This window comes from Anser anser (assembly GCF_964211835.1).
Source record: "Anser anser genome assembly, chromosome: 3".
NCBI lineage: Eukaryota > Metazoa > Chordata > Aves > Anseriformes > Anatidae > Anser > Anser anser.
Window position 1 is genome coordinate 63486390 of NC_139722.1, and position 19623 is coordinate 63506012.

The 19623-nt window shown below is 44.5% G+C and overlaps 1 protein-coding gene across 12 annotated transcripts in view; it reads right to left on the reverse strand.

The window, feature by feature from the left end:
* The window catches only part of NHSL1 (NHS like 1), a 167439-nt gene that overhangs the window by 71463 nt on the left and 76353 nt on the right, over positions 1-19623 (reverse strand). Inside the window, exons 1-2 of one of the 12 annotated variants that reach the window (XM_083830920.1) lie at positions 14853-16832; positions 14161-14289 (exon numbers count right to left, since the gene is read on the reverse strand). The exons of 6 other annotated variants lie outside the window; for them this stretch is intronic. In XM_083830920.1, the coding sequence (XP_083687046.1) occupies positions 14161-14185 (25 nt within the window). In that variant the 5' untranslated portion in view covers positions 14186-14289; positions 14853-16832. Of the gene's footprint in view, positions 1-12542; positions 16833-19623 lie in introns of those variants that run through there. 5 more of the 12 variants (XM_083830919.1, XM_083830923.1, XM_083830921.1 and 2 more) reach the window with 5 other exon arrangements.

Sequence of the window (19623 nt, forward strand, 5' to 3'; positions counted from 1 at the left end):
TGTGTAGAAGAAAAAATGTAATATACACAATGTAGTAAAATAACAGCGCCTCTATCAACACCATGCACAACAAAACAAAACCATCAAATCCAGTAATTTCCAACGCGAGCCCAGCAGCCACATGCGAAATTAAAGGGAGGTGGTAGAAATCCGCGGGGATGAACTCTGCCCTCATTAGACAGCGACTCTATTTATAACTGCAGAGGGTTGACGCATTCTGGGCTTTTCAGCTGATCAGCTGGGGGGTTGAATTGTAGTTACAGTTCTTTTTAAACAAACAAGCAAACAAAATAGTGCATCTGAAGCCCTGACTCACGTTCGTTAAACACACAAGAGTAGACAAAAGCTGAAGAATTTCACAAAGAAAGGAAAAACAAAAACCCCAAACCCTTGAGGTATTGTAATTCGTTTTTTAACTGAAAATGAGTATGTCAAACAGGAAGGGAGCAGGATGTACCAGCTTTACAGTTTCTGAAGCAAGTCAAACATTTGAAGAGCTCTTACAATACCGAGAGACATCAATGAGCACCGGAGATGAAGGGGCCGCGGGAGGGGCGGCCGCCCTGCAGCCAGGATGCACACCAAGCTTCACGCTGCTCAAAAAGCTCTCTCCACACAGCCACGTTCACATTCCCCGGCATTAGCACCGTCCCTGAATACTTTCATGGAATTATTTTTATCAGATGCTTGCTATTGTACAGCATACATCAATCTTTTAACTTTTTTTTTTTTTTAAGGACGTAAGTAATAAGGCACGTGCAGCTGAAAGAGCTTGAATGGCATGGCAACTAAAAGCGACACTGCCAACAAAATGCACTTTGTAAAGAGCTATGGCAAGTGATGCTGGCAACTGCGCCTGACAGACTGGATGCCAGCCCCTGAAGGCAGGCTGCTGTGGCTCCTGGTGTCAGAACTGCCAGCCGCAATTTTTGGGTGCCACCCCTGGGCAAAGCTCAGTCCTCTGCACGGCGCTGAACCTGCAAAGCCATCCACACAGCACGGACCCATACAACTCCGACACAACAGGAAGACAGAAAACAAAAAAAATGTAAAAACAAGAAATGTAAAGAATCAATGCCTTGTGAAAAGCAGAAACGTCTTTAAAAAACCCTCCTGACAGAAGTTTCTTTCTGGCGCTCTCTACCAGCTCCATCCCTATTCACAAAACAGCTCCTCTGGTTTTGTCTTCACTCTGAGCTCAAAATTAACATGCTTCCCATTAAAACCATGCAGAGATTGCTCCACATACTTTTGATATCTTTGCTTCCAACAACAGCCCTTTTCTGCCTCCTTATATACAAACCTCTTGTGCTGAGCTGTTATAATCTGGAACAGCCTTCCCGTATCTCCCTGCCTCAGCAATTCTCAGCACACCCATGACTCTCGCTTTTATACCTTAATTTCATTTTTCCTTTGCTGTTATGTAATAACGCTCTGTAATTATTTTTAATCCAATAAGTATTTTTAGATATGGCATACGTGTAAGACGCTGGAGAAGAAGAAGCACATGTATTACATTACTGGCAGTCCCTGGGCACTTAAAAATACACTTGTGTGTTGCAATTGTTCATCTTTCAATTTGAAAGCCTGATTAAGAGCAACAAACAGTGTCTTTTGTTTGATATCAACTCTTGATCATATTCAAACAAGAAAGCAAATAAAGCCAGCAGTGAAAGCAGCAGGTAGATCAGACAAATCTTACTGTTCTTTGCCGGTTTAGCTCTGCCGCCATACGGAAGCGAGCCTTTTGCTGAGCTGAAGCGTTTGGGGTGGTACCTTTTGGGAAGCGGACTGCCTCTGGGAAGGGGGGCAAGGCACCCTTGGGCGCGAGGACGGGAACATCAGACAGATGGAAGCAATTCCTGGCTTCAGGGGCCAGGTCCCACGTTTCTGAAAACACGGAGCAAGAGATGACCCGCCAAAAGCTGGGGGAGCAGGCGGCTCCCAGCCCGGAGGGCCACGCAGGCAGCACCGCAGGCCCACGCGCCGTGCAAAAGGAGGAGGCACAGCGCTGGGAGCTGATTTCACAGCCCGTGCTGATGGCAGCTCACAGTGGTGGTAGGATTGCCCAGAGCAGCTCTGCTTATTAGCCTCATTACCGTGGTAACAGAGAAGGAAAGAAGCCACCTTCTCGACCCGTTTTCTCTCACCATTCTTTCAGATTTAAAAGCCCGAAGGGGGACATGGAGCAGCAGCGACCTCCCTTCCTCCCAGCAGTTCACCGAAACATGGGACTTCACACTTGAGGAAGGGAGGGGTCAATAAAAAACAAAGCAACCTGTGCTGCTTCACAAAAGCCTCCACCAAAAGCCCTCCGTCCTTTGGCTGCAACCCCTAAGCCCACGTCCTTCTGGATGGGAGCTTCTCGGCCTGGGACTGATGATGTTGCTGACCTCCACGCACGGTGCCACCTCCCGCTGGCAGGCGCGACGAGGCCTGCCTCAGCCAGGGGCACAGCCCAGAGCTTGAACGGATCCAAAGCCCTATAGAGAGAGGTCAGTTTTTGGTGGCTGCTCCTACAACCGTCTCATTTTCTGCACGCCAGAATGCCTCGAGGAGGTCGGCGCAGAAAAACGCTCTTAGCCTTCACACTAAAGGAAGAAAGAAGCGTGGTTTTGCTAATAGCTCGGCCGCACACTCGCTCGGCTCTGGGTGTCCCTCTCAGCGCGGCCCTCGCCACCTCCCCATCCCACGGGACCTCACAGCCGCCGCTCCAGGCTACGCGCCCTCTTCCCGTGGCACTTGCTACTGCGGGCGTAGCTTTTCATAGTCGTCGCTGGCTGATTAAGATAAGGTAGTTTCATTATTTTTAAACGCACAGCCAATGAGAAAAGTAACCCCGTCGCACGCTTCTGCCCGCAGCCTAAGGAAAGCTTGCACCTCAGCAAAGAGAAGCATGTTGAAAGAGCTAAACCAATATTTTATATCAAATATCATCACATTAACCTGGAATGGGTCGGTACGAAATTTTTAATCTAAGGCATCACATTTGCTTGCAAACTGTATTTATGCGAGATAAGCCAGTTAGAATTAGCTTCTTAGGAGTTATGCCTAGATACAGCCTGCTTACTTTACAGCAGGTCACACAAAGGCTTTTTAAAAAAAGTAGGTAAACTCTCGGATTTACAGATCATGGCAGAGGAATGCATCAAATTCCATAAGAAAGAGTAATGACAAAAATATGTGGCCATTACCATGGAAAGATTAGGTTAATGAGGAGCAGTACAAAGTAGCAGTATTTCAATCCAAGACAAAGTTACACCCTAAGAATGTTCTTCTTGAGTCCAGGGATCAATACGATATCCATATACTATGTAAACTTTTAGTATCAATTATATAGTCTTGATTTTTTTTTTTTTTTTTACAAAAAAAAAAAAGCAAAGTGATTTGTCCCTTTTGTATCTTCTACAGCAGACTTTCTGGAGTGCTGTTTCATGCAGAATACACAGTTACTGGCTGAAGGCAACTGTTCTTATAATTACAGTATCTGATTTGGCAACAAAACGATTAAACACAAGTGCTATAGCTGCTCCAGCCTACCAGCGCCCTTCTTTTTTGGCACCTCAAGTTACTGCTCTGCAAAAGAATGCAAGTGAAATGGTGAGCTTCACAAAATCGTCTGGGAAGGGCAGCCATCTGTGTACCTGCCACAGTCAGCACACAAATTAATATATCCCGCTGTCTATGGGTTTCAATTTCTGTCTGTTCAGTAGCAATAATAATAATAATTCTAAAATTCCAAGCAATATCCTCAAAAATAAGACCCCCTCTAGATTACTCTCCCCACATGCAGGCATTATTGGGTCAGGGAAGAATTTTGTATTCAACATCCCTGACTGAGCAATGCAAAATGTATCTTTGCCCACATCAAAAACACAAATCATGACACTGTAAATTTATATAATTTTCCAAGTCTGTGCTTCTGGTAATTTCAGAATTACGTGTTATGGAATTACAGATTTTGACAAAATACATCTTCCTCAGACTATTGATCAAGGTAAGTCTGGAGCTGAACAAATCATTATACACTTTGCTGCTCTTCAAAAGAGTCACTCAGCTTTTACATGTATTTTGTCCCTCCCGATAGATTTAATTTTAAAGAAAAATGACCATAAAGCCCCACAAATTAGGATAATTCAAGACTAGGTTTCAAATTTTTAGTGGAAAAGTAAAATTATTTTAAACCGATTTAAAAATAATCCATTAAGAAAAGGAGCCAGAAAAAAATCAAAATATAGATGGACGTAAGATGGACATATGGACTTTTTTTCACCATATAAAACAATAAACAGCATAACAGCTCTTTATATTGTATAAGAAAGCAAGAACAGAAAGCCATGTTTCAAAATCTACAGACTTAATTACATCCCAGGTAGATTTCAAGTTGAAATCAAGAAGGAGTTTCTATTCTTTGAAACTCCAGCTAGAGGATGAGGGGAAACTTCTCTCTGCAGCCACTATTGCAAAGACAAAAAGCACCGGGGTCCCACAAAGATAGCAAGGGGCTGGCTCAAGCTGCCCACTGTTGAGTTTTTGTGGATAAAGTTTCCAGGCACTCCTGTGCATGCAGGAAAACTGGTTCTCTCACTGATACTGATCTGCAAGCCTGGGTTATCTGGGATCTTCTGATATTTCCAACGTAAAACTAAAGAGTTATTTCAGCTCCAAAATTTTAAGAAAAACAGCAGCAAAAAATTTAATCCCTTAAAAAAGATCCACAGAATTATCCAAACAACGGCTGAGCACACTGGCTGTTTACTTAGCACTTGGCAGCCATAGGAATCTCGCCTTCAAGAAACTGCATTTTCATGATACTTCCGTCACGCCTTCTACACAATCAGGTTCTCTCAGTTCCAGTGATGAAGCTGTGGTGTGTTTTATTACTTTAAATGTAAACATAAATGTAAATTTCCTAATGCAAATGGCTTTCGCAAACTTGAAGTGATTAGCCCACATATCCACATGAGCTCGTGCTTATGTAGAGTCTGACAAGCAGAGCAATCTCTCCTCAGGAAAACACCACAAGGAGCCATCAGAGACCTTGGAGCTACAAGCTGCTTGGCCCACCGGGGTTGAATATACCTCATGGCAGCAGTCCCGGGACAGCTGCGTGGCAGTGGCACTGTCCTCACCAGTCACACTGCTACAGGGCATGAGCAGGGTCACAACAATACAATTTGGACACTTGGACTAAGGAAAATAAGGCTCTGAAAAGAATCAGAAACTGTTTTCCAAATATTGTTTGAGCAGGTAAGATAGTCCAACTCCCCACCCCCACACCCCCCCGCCCCCTTCTTAAGTACATCCTTGGCCTCAATCCTGCCAAGGATTGTTGCTGCCACCTAGAAATCAGCACACAGCAGCACACAGGAACAGTTCCGTAAAATGAGACTCCATGGCATAGGAAGGTGTTGTTTTCAGACCTTCAGAAGGTAATGAAGAAACCAAGACAACTTGACAGCTTTCATTCACCTTTTCAAAATTGTTTTTCCAAAATTCTCAAAATGTAGCGGTATAACAGGAATGTGAAATATATATATATATATATATATTTCTACAATTCTAATTAAGGTACTAAGTACATAACTACTAGTCATAATTCCACAACCTTCATCACTCCATGCAGGTTCCCAGTTCTCCCTCCCTCCCTCCCTCCCAGGGTGCTGCCAGGAGGGAAGTTTAAAACCAACTTTAACCCTTCTTCCTTTGGTGTCTCCACGAGCTGCCTGTTTTCCAGCAGGCACCCGGTTTGCATGGGGAAGGACAGCTATCCACAGCGTGCTACTGCTCAAGTGATGCCTCCTGGTTGCCAGCAACTACAAAAACCTCTTGAATTCACCTGACGTATGAAAACGTGACAAAAAGCATACCGATGGATTTAAATGAGAATGGGGATGGATTAAAAAACTGGAAACGGAAAGGGCCCAGGATGCTGTGCTGGAAAGAGTTTTAACAGATCTCTGGATTAGGAGGATTCCCAGGCCAAGAAAGGCCTTGTAACAGGCGGCCTACAGAAAGACACTGCGGTGCCTCGCCACCTGTGTAACTACAGCGCGTCACGGGTAAAGGGCAAGGGAGAACTGACGGGTGTCAGCGAGGTCCGAGGTCCCTGCGAGAGCCGGCAATCTGTAAAATACAACTCCTAAGGAAGGCAGAGTGCACCCAGTGCTAGAATAAGAGAGGAGAAGCCCATCGGGTCCGACCAGCCTGAGCTGGCAGGATTTCTGCCCCAGCAGCACCTGTAGCTCCGTGTGAGGGGAGCGCCCGAACGCCTGCCAGGCAGTCCGATGCCAGCGGGGCCTGATGCCAGCAGGGCCTGTGCCGTGCCCTCCTCCCCGCCTGGCCTCCAGTGCGGCAGAACACCACAAAGACACCGCAATTAAGCGTGTGAGGAGATCGTTCTTCCTGGCCTTCACAGTCCCCAGACCTCCAGGTAGCCAAACGACCTCTGCCACAGACTCCACTTATGGGGCTCTACAAATTCTAACTTCCACTTTACCGAAAGTTATCAAGAGCCATCTTAAAAACACTTCTTTGTCCACATTATCCTGTTTGGAAGTCTGTTCCACAACTTCCCTCCTCAGATGGTTTGGGACCTTTTAATGTCTGACTTCAATTAATCCAGAAGTCGCTCATAACCATTCATCTTGTGCCAATACAGTCCTTTAACTTGAGCAGGTTTCCTCCCTCCTTGTGATATTTACCTCCCAAGCTACCAGCTAGACTAAATAAGACCTGCGTTTGTAATCCCTCTGCATAAGACCAGCAATTAAGCTTAAAATATTTTCAAATCTGAAGGTCCAGATAAGTTACACAAGAGCTTTAAGTACCAGAAACATTTTCTGAATTTTTTAAAATATAGATAGAAAAGAGTGGGATGCTCTAGAGGACTGGAAGTCAGGCAACACTGGGATAGCATTAAAATAAGATGCCTGGGGTAATTATAGACTGTTTCACCAGACAGTAACCACAGGCAAGATCACAGCTGTGGCAGGGCTTTGAATAAAAGAATTAATAAAATTTCCATCTCTTAATGCCAGGCAATGTGCTTTCCCAGGAAGCAGGTCTCCCATTTGCCAAAAGTTTATGGCATTTCCCCAGAAGCAACACCAGTCTTCTGCACAAATGCTGCTGGGGGAGAAAAAATGCCAATGTAGACGAGTGACAAGCATGGACAGTACGAATCTGGTAATGTTATACTTAAACAATGTGAAATCGTTACTAAGCTTAAACCACTGAAAAATGTGTGGAGGTATTTATAGGCTCCAAGTATGTGCATGCTCTTTTAAAGACCACTTCAACACAAAATTCTTTCAATACTTATGTATCCCATCAGCTGTGCACGCTACTTTTTGCTTATGTTTTCATATTCTTTAACCTGCACGCTTTTGCTGTGTAAAATTAACAGAGTTGGCTTCTTGCTGCAATTTGGCAGGAATTCACTGCCCTCTGCTACTGCGGTGCACAGCAATCGCCATCTGCACTGTGCTCACCAGCCCCCAGGTGACTGGGGGCGTTAACAGGTATTGCTTGAAAGCAAATGTTAGCAGGTCAAAGAAAACAGCAAGTGGTCTTTCTATGATTCATTTACTATCAGTCCCCCTTCAGGATTGATGTGTTGTGTCAGTTGTGCAAACGGTTCTTGTTGCAGCCTGCAATGAAGTAGACATGGAGAAGAAAGGCAGGGAATGCATTAAATGCTCATGTGAAAGTAAAACCAGAGGCAGAGAAAAAGCTTTGTGCTAATTATCTGTTTGTGACAGTAGACAAGTCAATTTTCAAAGAGTCTTAAAGACTGAACAACACCACCTGAATAAACCAATGGATCATGAGCATCAAGTATTCCTGTGTGTGTTTACACCAGACTGTGTTTAAAAAACACAAGCTGCAGTCACCTACCGAAAGCCAGGCACGTACAGAAACCTCTCCTGACCTCCACATTTCCAATTATCAGTTAAAGGTCTGCTGAAGGGGAGGTTCAATACTAACTGCTTTCACATCCAAATCCATGCAGCTCGCGTTGTCTCCATGCCAATTTAGGGTGAGTTTCCCCCTGTGTAGCAGGGCAAAAGACCCATGTGCCCTGGGGAGGGCTGGCATGCCTACCGGAGGAGATTTTTATCTAATGCCTGATTATATTCTGCCCAGCTTCACCCACTGCCATTAGTGCTCTTAAAAATTTAACGGAAAAAATACGTGCCCACACCCTGTTCTGTTACCAAAAAAAGAAAAAAACACAAACACACCAAACAAAAGGCATTCATTTGGTAGGGTCTGAGCCTGTGCCATTTGGTGGCCTCTGTCGGGGCAGTCAAACAAGGCAACCCAAAGGAGCGTAACAACATGCTTACACAATGTGGTGAACAAATATATTTATGGGCAATCTCCAAATAATGGAAATGAGAGCTGGGGAACACAGCTCTCCCTGATGGGTCTTCGTGGCAGGGGTGGCACTGGGCTTTCCCTTTGCTCCATCGACTGCACACAGACCCAGGAACAAGTGGCAGAGGAGGAGCGGGCACTGCCTCAGTGCTCTGCTGCCTTGGAAACTCATTTCACTTTTACATACGCTGCCCTCCTTCCAATGTGTTCCCTACCTTAAGAGAAAAAATAGAAGTACGTGGGGATCTGCAACACTTCCAAGCACCTGAGCAACTTCAGTGAGGATTTAATTATCTAAACCTATAATCTTCCTTTCGTTATGCTCAATTTCATTCTGCAGTTCCAGGCACGGTTAGAAGTACGTCCTATTCATTGCTCTCTGATATGAGGAGGACAGACCCGCGGCAGATGCTATGAACATGCTTAGCCACGCATGTATCTCTGCACCTCTACATCTCTCCTTCCTTCTGCATGGGGTAATAAAGTTCTTGTTTAACCAACAAAAACTCCAAACTTCGAGCAATCCTAAACACTCAAATCTCTTCGGTTTCAAAGCAACAATTGGTTTGTTTGCTCAGCACACGAATACGCCACGTCTGACAGACCTCTCTAGCTGTGCATTGCCATGGCAAGAATTCACACAGATGTAATTGTTAAGACCAAGCTATGTGAAGACTTCCCCTCAGTGGCAGGCCTCAGCTGCATCACAGATGCACCAGGCAGTGATCGGCTTGGATGGGGACAGGAAAAGAAGTGGCAAAGAAAACAGCTTGGAACAAGCACAGCAGGAAGAAGAACTCCGTGAAATACCGGAGAAACGAAGAACAGCAGAGCTCTTCTTTCAGAAGCAGGCTTACGAACTCAAACAGTCCCGTGCTTGAAATTTAATTCTGATTTGCCTGTACTAATTCTGCATTTCTTCAAATGGCTTTTAGATTTTGAAGAATTACTTATGAGAAGCGTCCTCAAAGTTACTTACACTATTAAAATAACACATACGACATAAAAAAAAACAACCACAAAATGAATGGGTCTGACTCACAAGCCTGATTGTGATAACACAGAACTGAGACAGGAATAAAAAAAAAAAAAAAAAGAAATGAAGCCAGAGGAACAAATACCACACAATCAATCAGCTGCTTTCTTAAGCTTAAACCAAACACTAAATTCTGCAAAGGATCTTCGCTTTGACAGATTACTCCATTTAGATTACTGCAAGTCCCCTCCCTCACTTTGACTTGCTGTTATATGAAACAATTAAAACTTTAAGCAGAAAGAAATAAAAAAAAGAAAGCAACTTGTACACATTTTGGCTTGCCCAGTTCAACTTGGAAAATGCATTTGTTTAAAAACATCAGAGAAAATCTGTTTCTGATTTCAAACATTGGATATTTTATGAGAACATTGCCAAGAAAAGAATCCAAGGAATGTCCTTACATGCACAGAACACAGGAGACAACTGGTGAGCAGCCCTGTGATCTTTAAAAAAAATAAAAATAAAAAAAAAAAATCTGCATTTCTACCATGGATCCCTTCTCCAGGGAACAAGCAGCACATGCCTGGGATTTTTCGTGGATAGCTTCTATCATAACTTCTTGCTATTATTAGTATAAAAGACTTCCCTCTCAAATCCACAGCTGTAAGACAAGCAAGGATGGAAAATACGTCCCAAGTGCAGGCAAGCAGTAAGCACACATGCTTGCTTTACAGCGTTTTCTTGGCACTCTTCGCCTTCAACAAGAACTACGAACCAAAGAGAAACTCTAGGCAAATATTACAGAAACATGATCTCATTTTTCAGCACATGCCAACGAACCGAGGCTCACGACCTTTTTAGGAATTAATTCTTTTGGGAGAAAAGTCGTTTAATTCTTCCATTCGTATGTCTCCAATTCCAAACAACCCTAGCAATCACGCCGCATCGCCTCTTCTGAGGATGCCCAGCTCTGAACAAGCCCCAAGGCGGCTCGTGCTGCACGTGGCGAGGGGGAGCCCAGGTCTGTGCCAAAGAACCAGGTGCTGCCTGCAGGAGGGTGCAGCACTGGGGCCACCCCAGCACCCAGCGTAGGAGGGCTCGGGTCACCCTCCCAGCCAGGAGGAGCCGGGGGGCTGGGTGTGTGTGGGCAGAGGGCCAGGCCCCTAAACCTACACGGGCCCCAGTTTTAGAGCAGGGATTTCATCACTGATCCTATGCATGCCGAGCACATCCACACCCACCTAATACACCTCAAACTCAGTCCCTAAACAAACTCAGTGCCCATCGTTTGTCATATCAAGGCTGCTCATCACAGACTGAGAAAACAACGTGGGAGTCAGGGTAGCACGTAAACAACCGCACCACTTCTCCCAGAGCCTTCAGAGCCTAAACAAAAACAGTATCTGAGAGACAGACCTGCTGTGCTGTTTCGAAGACAAACAAATCCTCCTCCTCAATGAAAGGACTGGGGCAAAACAACTTCTCTCCATCGCACGTTAAGGTTAACGGGAAGAAATCAGTGATAACGCCTTAGCTGATTATTTCAGGATCATGATTTTCAAAACCACGCTAATAATGTAATACACAATAACTGCTGCTTCTAAAGGTAGGGAAAAGTCTACTACAACCTCATAAAATACTGCACAGCACGGTAGCTTAGAGAAAAGAGTATGTAAGAGCATACAAATAGGAAAAAACTAAAACATGGCAATCAAAATATATTGCTATCCAACAAAACTCTCCAGTACCTGCACTGTTTTGAAGCACAGCCCTAAGATGGGCTTTTGTGCCTGGAACCTAGCAACTTATCCAGAAATGCAATCTGAAAAATTTAAAAACACTCTTTCCATACATTCAACTTGAGATTAATAAAAAGCAAGCATAGGTCAGTTTTATCATGTACCTTTCTGTACAAAGTCATCTGCTGAACATCTCTGAAAACTTTACTCATTGGTTCATTTTCTGTCAGGTGCTCTAGGTCAGAGAAGACCAAGTCTTATTAGCTGTCTAGCTGCCCAACTCACTTGAAAATATGTCATCTATTATGCTCTTTATTTAAACAATAACTTCTATTCTGCATCTCTAAGTTAATGCTCTAAAAAAGCTTCAGCTGTCACTGTTTCTAAATTCCAGTAATCCACTGAACTATGTCATGAACTGCAAACCTCTTGCTCTGCAGTTAAAATATTTAAATAAAGGTGTTCTGTTTTGTCTGTGGGTTTGTTCGCGTTTTTTGTTGTTTTTTTTTTTAAACTTTGTACACAGTAGCAATTTTATTTAAGATAAACTGATACACAGCAAAATTTTGTCATTAAATTAATGAAGGTTTCGTCTAGATTCCCTGACTGATTCACCAGCAACTGATTCATTAGTGTAAAATTTGCAGGAATTGAACTTTACTTCTGCTTTTTAATTAATGGTTGGCAAGTGTACCAAGATGCTTCCTGGGGACTTTTGACAAATCAAAGACATTGGTAGAGTGAAAATAGTCAACATTTCGAAGCAACTTAGAGAGAAGAGCAAAAGCTTCTGAGCAAGGGTTGATACGCACTCAAGTATTTAACTTAATTGCTATCCTTTCACAGGGAAAGGACTTTTTTTACCACTCCTAACCCCTTCCTTACAACAGCTCTCTGCTGTTGCCTTTCAACAACGGCTTCTTACTTTCTTCAGTAAGAAAAGGAGAGCGGCACTAACACGGATTTTGAATGAAAACAGAAGTACAGATGTTAAACAAAAATAATGAGCTTTTCTCAGTCTTTTCAGAACCACATTCTCAGGAAGTCCAATTAAAGAAAATAAGCATCTCCCTTCTGCCTTGGCCATGCAAACCCTTGTCTTTGTACTATGGCTGTGCAGCTTGTCTGACCCAGCAGAGCAGCAGGGGTTTCCATCAGGCATCCACGCCACCGCAGCAGCACCGCTCCCTGCTCCTCTCCGGGCTCTCCGCTGGGGCCCATGCGAGTGGGGCCACGGCTGGGCCGCCACAGGGCCCTCCCTGCTCCATGCAGGAGCCACCACAGAAGTTCCTGCGATGCAAAGCTCGCCCTTTTGTCTGCCGTGCACCGTCCTGCGGGATTCGCAGGGCCGCGATGTCCCGCTCCCTGCACGCAGGAACAAAAGCGGCGATAAATCCGCACTAGCGCATCGCCAAACAAAACCCTCCGGCCGCGCAGCCCCTCACCTCTCGGGCAGAGCATCCCGCCGCAGTCCCTTCCCCAGGGCACGCTGCCTGCAGAGGGAAAGCGGCTTAGGACCAGCGGGGAAAAGGCTCCCGGTCCTCTTCCGTGGGGCCCAGCAGGCCCAGGCCCCAGCACGTCGTGTTGTTGCGGTGTCGCTGCTGCAGGCCCAGCGTGGTCTGCACTGGAAAAACGGCGCTTTAGCCTGATGCCGTGGAATATACGGCTGGTCTTACCTCTCCAGAAAGCGCTTCATTTTCTGTTTCAGATATAGGTATATGCCCAATTAATAATCAGAAATTAGGAGTTGGACTCGAAGATCCTCGCGGGTCCCTTCTAACTCAGGCCTGTGATAGGATTGTAAGAATATGCAGCTGTGTCCGGATGGCAGCTGGAGACAGCTCTTCTTCACCTGAGTGCTAGTTAGAGACAGGGCACTCCTCCTCCTAGCTTTCTGTGTGAAGGTATAAGTAAAATGCCAAACAGGGCTGTATCTTGACTGACTTCTCATTTTATGACGAATACATTTAGGACAGTCAGGACCAGCACAAACCCCATAAAGGTACGTTCCCTCTGCACAGAGGGGGGATTCCCACTAACATCTCAATTCTCGGGGCACTAGATTTGCACAACACAGCCCAAAAATACTGTTTATTCCCTTCTGTGTGCAGAATGTTTCCTGAGCTCAACATGAGAGATTAATTTCTTGCTAAAAAGGGCTTTTGCATACAGCTTATTTCTGCACAGGACACTTATAGGAAGACAAGCACTCAACTTCATATTTTATTTTTATAAGGGTCACAGGCAGCTGCCACCAGCTCCACTGCTTACTGGTGATATTTGTGTCCACATGCAGTGCACTAGGTTAATGTGGTGTTGACCAACTTATGTAGGGCCTGGCCCTAAACAGCAAAGAAATAGAGGAACTAGGGAGCATTTCCTAGGGTAAGGGTCAGGGTAACCTCCCTTACTAACAACTTAGAATTGTAGCTCTCTCCAAATACATTAGCTGTCCTAAAATTATTCATATACAGCCAAATTGTGATAAAGAACACATGTAAACATGTTATTTTTGGGCAGAGCTCTAGAAATAAATAAAAAAATTAAAAAATAAAAAAATGGTTCAAACACCTTGAAAGCAGTAGGTTAGACCACAGATGATGAAGCAGCACTAATGAGATGCCAAGTACCATTAGCCATGCTTAGATCTTAAATATCACATTTCAGGGATCTGTCACCATGTAAGAGAAGTTGCTTCATTTTAGAGCGAGCTAAGAGCAGACTGCTGTCGCTGAAATGTGGAGACATTACAGTGGAACAGCCCCAAATCCAGTTTTTATACAGCTTAGCCTGCCTTCTCTTTTTTTTTAAACTTCTGATTGAAAGCGTACAGACTAATTTCAAGATTTCCTTATGCTCTAAGAAGAAAAGACCCTTTCCTCTTAATTCATTTTTCTGATGTTCCAAGCATACACGCACTGTTTGCTGTTGTAATTCTTCAGAGAGCTCCAGGAATACCCTTGATATAGGCAAAATAAACAGAAACATACTGGAGCTGGAGGAAGGTTCCTTGGCTACCAGAGATTTGAAGGTCCAATCTTGTTAAATCTACTCATTAATTACCTGGAAGAGGAAGTAAGAAGCACATCAGTGGTAGTCACAGGGGACTGGGAGCAGCTGTGAACACCCCAGTGGGGACTGAGAAACAACACGGCAGATTCTAGGGGAATCACAAATACGAGCAGAAAAATACTGAAAAGAGACAAAAACAGCAATCAAGCCCACACAGACACAGTGGGAAAAACGTAAATAAAACAAGTCAGAGGATGCCATCTACAGAACAGTGCTATTGTCTGAGAAATCAGACGCAGCCCAGATGCAACATGGTAGTGAAGTGCTGGAAAGCCTGAAGTTGCTCTGGGCCATAGCACCAGTAGCACGTGCTGCTCAGAGGGGGCTTGGGCCAGCATCTCCAACCCCCAAGGGTGACCTGGCTGCAGCAGAGATGCTCTCCAGCAGCCTTTCCTGAGGCAACCTCTGTCCTGTTCAACAGCTCCCTTTCTGCCCTCATCAGGAGTGGAGTGGGGAAGCCTGAAGGGGAGCCCCACCTTCCTGATGTCTGTGGGAAAGAGGGAACTCATCCAAAAACCAAAACCAAACAAAAACAAACAAAAAACAACCCAGACAACAAAATTAAAAAAAATCAAACGACGAAAGCCCCAGCCACCAAGTGTGGGGTCTTTTGAAGCGCCTCTACTGTCCCATAGGATGTCTGTCATGGGGTCAAAGAAACAGCAAGGAAAAAAAGAGCTTGCCTTTAAAGCCACTGGCTGGGGATCAACCTAGCTTCTATCTGCTTCCATAGCTTATCCAGTGATGGTTTAAGGCAAAACACATGTGCTGCTGAGGAACTACAAAGCACCACCACCTCATTTTTGCAGCTATGCCTCTAAATGAGAGTGGCCACATGCAGAGCAGGTCCAGCTGATGTGGGTTTACACTAGTGGATGTGTAAACCATGTAAAATGTTGGTTTATGTGGGTGCTCCAAAAGCCCTCCTGGGAGAGGAGAACTCTGGAAATAGGGACACATGTTTTCTATCTCCTGAACACCCCAGGTAGTTAGACCTGCCAAGGAAGAGCCTACGCAGCCTGAGGTGTCTGGACGCTCTCTGGCACCTGTGACATTTGCAGGACCTCACACCTGGTCCCGAGCCCCATCAGAAAATTAGTTCTCTGACTGCCCACAGTGCACTGTGCTGTCTGTGACACTAAGCAACCAGGCCTCTCCTTGTACTGGGGTGCTGAACTCTTATGGAAATAATAGACAAATGTCTTCCAAGCGGCAAATTACAAAGTATAACTGACTGAATAAAGCGTTCTGTATCAAGCTGAATATGAAGAGAGAGCTGCAAGTGTGAAATGGTGCCTCCAGAAATGCTAGTGCCCACCACACCTACTGTATCAGGGCAGAAGCAGAGGAGGTGATGCCAACTGCCATGGCCACCTCTCACGAAGGCACTCCTCCTGCTAACTGGATACTAAACGCACTGGTTTGATAGAGCAGACCATGACTGACACATGGAGAATTATGCCATTCCCCATATATAAATGGCCATGTTTTATAAGGGCTGGTCATGGTCACCTGAAAAGTTTTAATCACATGCAGTCAGGAGGTTTGACAAATCAAAACTATTTTTTCTTGCTCTCAAGTCAAACTTAGGAAAAAATATGTATGGACTAGTAGCATTTGTTGCTACTAATGATTGCACCATTAAAACGAGCGTGGAAGAAAGCACAGATGTCTGCCCAACTCATGGAAAAAGGATCAGGACTTGGGCATTTTCTGTCTTGCTTCACGTGTTGCTGTACCGCAAAAGCGCATCCCAGTGTGACCGCCAGCCAGCAGGGCTGTTGGGACGTCTAATTAAACGCTGTTTCCTTTAGAACCAAAGTGGTCTGCGGAGACCTATGTTTCTGATACCCTGGACGGGCGCCAACTATTGAAAGAGATTTTCTAAAGCCTGAATCATTCTGACACATTTCCCTTTCAAACTGTGCGTAAAGCACACAAACAAAAAGCCCTGAAAAATTATCCAAAGAAAACAGCTGGAGTAAAAATACAGTTTTCGACTAGAGGACAGTCACAGTCCCACACTGCTTGTCTCCAGCCAGCCCCGGCACTAAGAAAAGCCAGACCCTGAGCCTACCAGGCGTGGTGGCCGCATGGGTGATAAGAGGGGCGAGATAAAGGAGGTCAGCACCGGGATATGCTTAAAGGGACAGCATCGACTCGGACACTGAGCACTGGATGAAAATTATTAACTATTATTTTGGTAACTAGCACCAAACATTCTCCTAACTGCAAAGTAAGAGAAAATATTTTGCTATTTTCTCTTGCGCTTGATATTATTTTATTACCAGGTCCACTTGAGGAATTTTTCACTGATTAAGGTGGAGTTTCCTCACACAGTGAGGGAGGAAAGAAATATTTTAAAAATTATTATAGAAGATGAAATTGGTTTGGAGAAGGTCACAGCAGACCTGGCAAGACAAACGGCTCGTTCAGATGATGAGGCTGGAAGTATGTCCTTTCAAGCAGAATCCACGGGGAATAATTAGAATAACTCCATCAATCCATTCAAATAACTCAAACTGATAAACATTTGCCACAGCAAGAGGTAAAAGGTGGTGTCCAGTCCCGCTAAAAATAATGCATGGAGGTGACTTCTGGTGAATGGACCTTCTCAAATTACCAGTGAAACAGCAAGCATAAAGCTATGCACATACTTACAAGCTGTAAGGTCTTGTCGTACCTCTCAAGGCTGGCACGAGAAATTGGTTTTCCAAATATTCAAAGGTAAAGAAGTTTTAAGCACTTAAAAGCAACAGGGAAAAACAGGGCCACTATAAAAATCTGTAAATGTTGCCCATAATTAAACTTATTTCTAAAACAACCTTTTTCCAATAAAACCTCTGAAACCACTTCAGATTGTTTTCTTAGAGAATTAAGCTGAAAGTGCTGTCATCTTACTTGAAGGAGGCATCTAGTTCCACTTCAGTCATATCTAAATTCAGGAGCCAAATTAAAATTCTTTATTTATCTATCTGTTTGCTTCATCAAAAGCAGCTTTTTAGAAGACAGCTTTATTTCTATTCCTACAATAGCTATAGCTAAACTGGCAGAGTTTTCAACTAGATATTACAGACAGCATTTATGAAATCATGTTATGGCTTTTGCCTATTACAAACAAAAAGTTCTTCTGTAATAAACCCAGGAATCCCTGCAGGTGCAAAGTGTTTAGCATTAAAACCAACAAAATGAATGATTTTCAGAAAGGGTTATCTTCTGCCTTAAGTGAGGAAGAAAACAAACAAAATGAAGTCATGAATTAGTTCGCCTTATCTTTTGTTTGCCTTACTCTTCAGACCAAGGGCACGGAAAGGACAAAATCTTTTTAAGAGTTGCTGCAGGTCAAGAAAGGAATCCGCAACCAACTTCTCTAAATTCATTCAGGAATTTATTTGCCACAGAAGTTGAACAAAGAAGACAAAATGTATAAAGTCTCCCTGTATGACAAGGAGAAAACTAATTGCACCGAAACTGACAGTCCTAAATTTCAAGAGAGGCAAGACGAGAAATTCTGAAGAAAAAGCCTGGAAAAACAACAGGCAATCCCATAACTTCAAAGTGCCGTTAAAGGATCTACTCCTAAATTGAAAAAAAAAAATCTTTTTTTTTTCCAGAGTTATGTGTTAAATTATCTTTGATTAATTGATGCAACAGAGCTTTGTCAATGATGTTTACTTTTAAAATGAAACAAAAAGAAAAACCCACAGGCACCTTCGTTTGCCCACTCATCTGTGCATGGCTCCAGCGATACCCCATGGGGTACCATGATTCCACGTGGGCTGCTCCTTCAGACCGACAGGGCATTTCACCAGGGCTGCTGAAGAATGCTCTGAGGTAACGGGGAATATCAAAACTAAGGGTGGCGAGAAGGGCACCTGGCATTACTGCACTATCATGCTCTTTGTAGGCCAGAAGGCAAATTGCACTTTAACAGGTCAGAGCAACAAAGACAACTGTACCCTTGTGCAGAGTCCTACAAGGAGGAGCAGAGCAGAACAGGCTGCCTCCCTAAATAGGCACAATTATGACACGAGGTAATCAAATACAGAACAATCATCCTCCCCAAGGCTGTCACACAGAGGACAAACACAAAGAAACAAACAGAAATACCAGTTTCTCTTCTGGTCTGGGGAGTACGACTGTGCAGGCAAACCATCAGTACTGGCTGGGAGCAATTTTCATTCACGTAGTCAAAAACACTCACCTAACGAACCACAAATAGTCCACCGAACTGAATTAAGCTTTATTAAACCTGCAGTACTTTAAGCCGTTCTCTTTTGGGACACCCAAGTCCTTGAATACAAACGTAGAAGTATTTGCACTTGACACTCGCTGTCCTTGGGCTGCAAAGTGGGCCAGGGCTTTCACCAGGGGCCGTGCACAGAGAGGGAGGCAGCAGCAGTTTGCAGGTTATTACAGCACTGCAATGGGAAATACTCCTGAATCTTCCCGTTCCAGCTCTTTCCAAGCTACAAACCCGAGCTATCTCCCAGGCGTTTGCTGTGGCTACCCTCAGGGTAGAAAAGCTCCTGCTTCTTCATGGAGGCGCCAGCACGCGTGTGTGTGTGAAGTGTCAGCACAGGGCAGGGAGAGCAAAATGAGCTACTTCTCGTTTGACCTGATTAATTTAATAGGTTTGCTGCCTTCCTCTCAGTCCCAGCTGAATCACAGCCTACCAGCAGCAGTGGAGGAGCTGCAGTCTGCTCGGTGTCGGGCTCAGCTCGCCGTGTCAGCCAGCTGCAGCCCTTGCAAAGGAGCAGTGCCACATGTGCACTCGTTCCTGCCAAGCGCAGGGAGCCTCTCCCTTGGCAAAAGCGAGTCGAGTTGGCCACAAGTCGAACATGGAATTTCATACCTGGTTCTGCCACCGCGCACCACAGTTACCTCACTTTTATTCTGAAACGAGCACACCGTATTGATCATATAGGGCATCACATGCATTACCCGAGGTTAGCAGAATTGAGTTAACAACCCCTGGATGGAAGTTTCTGTGTAGCGTACACTACGCTGTACCCAGGCACCCTTACTCCTCAGCTGTTCAGCACTGTTGATGACAACGGAGAAAAGCAGATTTAAAAGAATCAATGGAAATTACAAGCAAGTACAAACAGACTTCACTTTCTACAAGGCAACAGCCTTTATTATTCATTGTCTTCTTCTGTACCTGTTTCAAGCACTGAAATTAGGCATGACTGACTGAAGCCACGAGCCTGTTTTTTCTATAGCTCCCTCTTCAATTAATACAGTCATCTGGGGAGCTGCCTACGAGAGAGCGATTCGGAGTATTCAGAGTTCAGGGATTCAGCTACGTCTCTGCCTCCCCCTCTCCCTTCCGATACGCAGACACAGCAGTGCACACACACTTTCCTAACTTTGTCAGAAGCCTTCTATTCGGCTCTCACATCTTTTCATTTCGAGTGATGCACCCGCAAATGACACACCAGTTGAAACGCA